Consider the following 4,755-nt stretch of genomic DNA (forward strand, 5'->3'; position numbering starts at 1 on the left):
CCAATCCGTCTACCTGATTTAAATTCGAATTATATGAACAAAAACTTGGAAAAAAGCACAATCTACTGTTTGCAGAATTTTACGCAATTACGTATAACAAAAAAGGTCCTTCTGTTGTACGATCTTTCCTATTTTTTCTTTCAGTTGAATAATTTGGAAAAAATAATGAATCAAATTTTCTCTACCGAATATACAGGGTGTAATAGCGACGTTGCAACAAACTTTCTGGAGCAAAATCAGAAAAATTATCATTGCAATTGGTCCAATCAAATCTGTAAACGAGGATTTTATTCAAGATCAAACACCTTTTTCTTTAATAGTCATAATCCCTCTTATTCTTTCCCGGTACTTGATACAAATAGATGAGGTCAAAATAATATCAGTTCTTCATATAATTTTTTTCCTACGGACCTTCGTTAACAAGTTACGGGCCCTCAAAAGTGAAAATTAGAAAGTTATTTTTATTTACAATCTCTAAACCATTAACTTCAGCATGATGCAAATATGGTGATCGATAACACATGCGTACAACTTGTTTTTGACATTAAAAGTAAAATTTCATTATGCCCAGAACGCCAGGGACGGACTATGCCCAATGGTTAACAACCCAGAATTTTTGCGTAGATGACGATTGCAATCTGTCTGTATCAAAAATATGTTATATGAACAATTTGCTAACGATAACATCCTCTAGGTGCAACTCGGTAAAATCAACAGTTTAGGAAATATTTGTGATTTTATGTCATCGTTCACATCGAACGGCGCCTCCGCCATTTCTTGTTTTTAATTTTTAATTGGACATAATTACTAAGTCAGAACCGTACATATTTTTAAAATAAGCGTCTGGAAAATCTTACTGTCTGTAATGTAATTTTCTCTAACAAAATTTGGCAAACACACTTTACACATAACAAAAGATAGGAAAAAACAAGAATAAGTTAATGTAAGTTAAAAAAATAATTTAAACGAGAGAAAATTAAAATACATACACCAGTAAGGGCACTTTTCATTTCCACATACTTCCTAAGTATACGAATATTATTTGTTTGTACACGAAAAAACATTTCTGAGGTATGTCTAGTATTATCACAATGGAAATTAATTCTTAATTTCTATTTTGTGTTATGTGTTATGTAATTATTAATCACGAATTCATCGCTTTAAATGAGGCAGTTCATTTTGGTATAAATTACTCGATCTTGTCATATGTGAGCAAAACATGTACTTTATTCAGACTCGGAAAAATTAAGACCCACATTTAATAATCTTACGGGTTGAAAAACTTCTTTTTTAAAATGCGTTTCCAAAAAAATGTATTACACAAGGCTTGTTCGTTTTAATGTGATTAAAATTTTGCGCACCCTGTATTATATAAGCTGATTTTGGTCCAATAAAATGTTGCCTAACGATTTAACAAGTGTGATTTTTAATTTTTCTAGTAATCCAGTCACAGAAGAAGCATTTTGGCTACCAATTTTTTCGGATGGAGTGGATTGACGTGAAATTTGAACTGTAGCTAGGGAATAGCCCAAGAAACAAAAGTTTTATAGTACCGATGTGTGCTTTTACCCTAGGGGTGGATGCCACCCCTTCTGGAGGGTGGGAATTTTTTTATTATAAATAACCTCATGGTTCCATAGACGGACGAATTGTAAGCAAAAAATGTTCTATAAGAATTTTTTGTACAGTCAATACTTTTTGAGTTTTTTGCGCCCAAACATGTTCGGTTTTAGCCCAAAAATGCATGTTTTTGAGCCATTTTTCGCGAATATCTCAAAAACTATAAGTTTTATCAAAAAAATGACCATAAGCCAAAATGAAGGTATTTAAATAGTAAAGAGATTGCTTTTTTTATTTTTGTAGATGGTACAGAATCCGTTATGACTCCCAGAAGTTGTCAATTTCAAAGATAGCTATAATCGAAACGTTCAACGTCCTGTAGCGGAAAAATTTAAGGTTTTTCAAGGAAAACTTATATAACACCTATTAAAGTTCTTGAAAATACCTTTAAATTGATTGAGTGGTAGAAGTAGTTAGCATGAAAACTAATGAAGTTACAATCAAAATAAAATGATTGTCTTGATTTAAAAAAAAATCGGTATTAAAATTCATGTCGGAAAAAAAATTAAACGTATTCCTTCTGAAATTTACTTTATTTATGTATTAACAGCAGATTCTGGGAATTTGAACGATTTTAGAAGCTTAAATTAAAAAAATTTCATTAACTTTTGAATAAAATTTTAAAATTTTTTAAAAAATCGTCTTTTCTTCCAAATATTTCAAAAACTAAAAAAAATGATAGAATAAGTAATTGTAGGTTTTTTCTTACTGAACAATTTGCTTTTTTAAATATTTGTAGGATAAAATTTGACTGAGTTATGTCCGTTAGAAGCTCAAAACTAAGCTCCAAGACTGCCTTTCCTGAGCCCTTTTAGTTACAAATCTAAAAAACGAAGGGCTCAAAAAAACTGCATATCACAGAACTTAATTTTTGAGTAAATTTATAACTTTAAAATTACAAAAGTTATGGTAAAAAAATTAATCGCATTTTTTTGGTAAAATTTTCTGAGCGGGTAAATGACCATCATCTTTGTGCATTTTGGAGCACTTGTGAACTGATTTCAGTATTTTAATAATATACATACACACGTATCCGAGTTCACATGTATTTAAATTCAATAAAATAAAAAAAAATAATTGTATCATCATACTCGCATATAATTTTTAGGAAATTTTTCTATAAGGGGTAGGGTTTTTTATGAGGGGTAGGCCTTCCATAAGGGTTTTTTGGGTGGCTGAAAAGTTGCAATACATCATAGATCATTTGAAAACCAATAAAAAGTTTATAATTCAACATATGCATACCATTAAAACATCTCAATATTTCAATATTTTTTTATTTTATTATATGGGATGGTTTTTAAGGGTTGCAACTTTGTAATGAGTCGTAAGCTTTCTAATCAATAACAAAAGAAATACATTGTGAATACACCAAAAGAATATTTTAAACTGTTAAAAACTTTTATTTTGACCATGGAAGGATAGTTTTTAAGGATTTTTAAAGGTTGAAAAGTAATTAAAATTCATAATTATATTAAAAAACATGAAAGGAACTTTATATTTTTTGAACATAATACTGAATCTTTAAAATAGGTACGTAAATCTGCGATTTTCGCATCTTTTTTTTCGTACAAGGGTAGTTTTCACCCCACAAATAGAAAAAAGTACACATCTAGACAATATAACTTTTGAAGTGGGGGGTCAGATGAGCTTGTATGCAAATTTTCAGGAAAATCCATGCTAACCGAAAAAATTGGTAGCTTTTACCTTATTTTCGTCTTCAGTGACTGGACTAAAAACTATTATTTTTTAACTATCAGGTATCTTTTATTAAATATTTTTTTATTATTGTTTATTAAATATTTCCTCTAATTTAATATCATGACAAACAAAAGGCCATTTTACAATAATTTTACTGATTTTTCTGTATTTCCACTTTACTGATAAACAATTTTACAGAAATATTTTTTTTGCATAAAATGCCTTGATGTCAAATGTTTAAATAATATGAAAAATAATGAGACCACTTCCTTAAGGCTTATTTAGATTTTTAAATATAAAAAATACTTTATTAAATCAATAGTTTATTTCAATTTCGAAAATATTTCACATTCAGAACAAATTTGCGACGCAGAAACAACAACCAAAGTTTGGTCAAACGTTTTAATTACACCCCGCCATAACTCTGCTTGTTTTTAAGGATTGTTCGTGTTTTTACATCTATACGAAGTTTTTGGTATCAGAGCAGCTTATGGGTTTTCCGATGATTGTCCCGCCACTGTTTCGTGGTAAAAGTCTTCAAACAAATGTCGCACATGAATGGCTTGACGGCGTCGTGTGATCTCAGATGCACCTTCAACGAAAAAGGAGTCTTGAATCCCTTGCCGCACGAGTGGCACTGATACTTGAACTCGTTACTGTGGACCAGCTTGTGCCTGTTCAGGTGCTTGGTGCAGGAGAAAGTCTTATCGCACTGAGAACACTTAACGGCGTTGGGGTTCCCATGGACGGACTTCACGTGCTGATTCAAGTTCATCACGGTCTTGCCGCACTTGAAGCATATCCGGAATTTGTCATCGTGGTTCTGGTACCTGTGTTTTCTGTAGGCGCTCCTGGTGTCGAACTTAAGCTGGCAAGGCTTACACCGGTAAGTCTTGTCTTTGGCGTGTTGCAAATCGAACTTTATTGGCGAAGCGAAAACTGGTACTTCCAAAGCCATTTCTTTCTTTTCGCATCTGCAGGTTGGCCGATGATATTCGGATTTGTTTTTTGATTTTTGGAGACCGCAAAATTCGCAACTAGTCAAGGTGCAAAGTTTTACGCAGTCATTATTTGTGCTGGAGTGTATCTTTGATGAGTTTTGTCTCTTACGACTGTTTTTGTTCTTTTTGTCACGGACTTCCTTGTACCTCGATCTGAAAAATAGCAACAATGAAATAAATCACAATTTCTCTTCGAATTATTTGGCAACCGCTCTTCCAAGGCCTTCTAGAAACGAAAGAATGACGTCTTCTGCATCCTTTACGATTTTTTCTTTGGTAGATTATATTCACATGTAACTAATCCTCTCGTGCGAGATTGTATGATTTAAGAGTTGAAACCGGTATAAAAGGTCCTTACAAAGAATTTTTAAATTTTCCTAATCCAATCTAGCGTTAAAAAAATGATAGGTACAAATATTTATTGCTTTATTAA

General features: G+C 31.8%; 1 protein-coding gene across 1 annotated transcript; it reads right to left on the reverse strand.

Annotated features, from left to right (window-relative positions):
- Positions 1-3,799: 3,799 nt before the first annotated feature.
- Positions 3,800-4,279, reverse strand: LOC111692726 (zinc finger protein 558-like). Its single transcript, XM_023456828.1, has one exon. The coding sequence runs from the start codon at positions 4,277-4,279 to the stop codon at positions 3,800-3,802; it is 480 nt and encodes a 159-aa protein (XP_023312596.1).
- Between the last annotated feature and the right edge of the window lie 476 nt (positions 4,280-4,755).

This window comes from Anoplophora glabripennis, unplaced genomic scaffold, assembly GCF_000390285.2.
Source record: "Anoplophora glabripennis isolate ALB-LARVAE unplaced genomic scaffold, Agla_2.0 scaffold2674, whole genome shotgun sequence".
Taxonomy (NCBI): Eukaryota; Metazoa; Arthropoda; class Insecta; order Coleoptera; family Cerambycidae; genus Anoplophora; species Anoplophora glabripennis.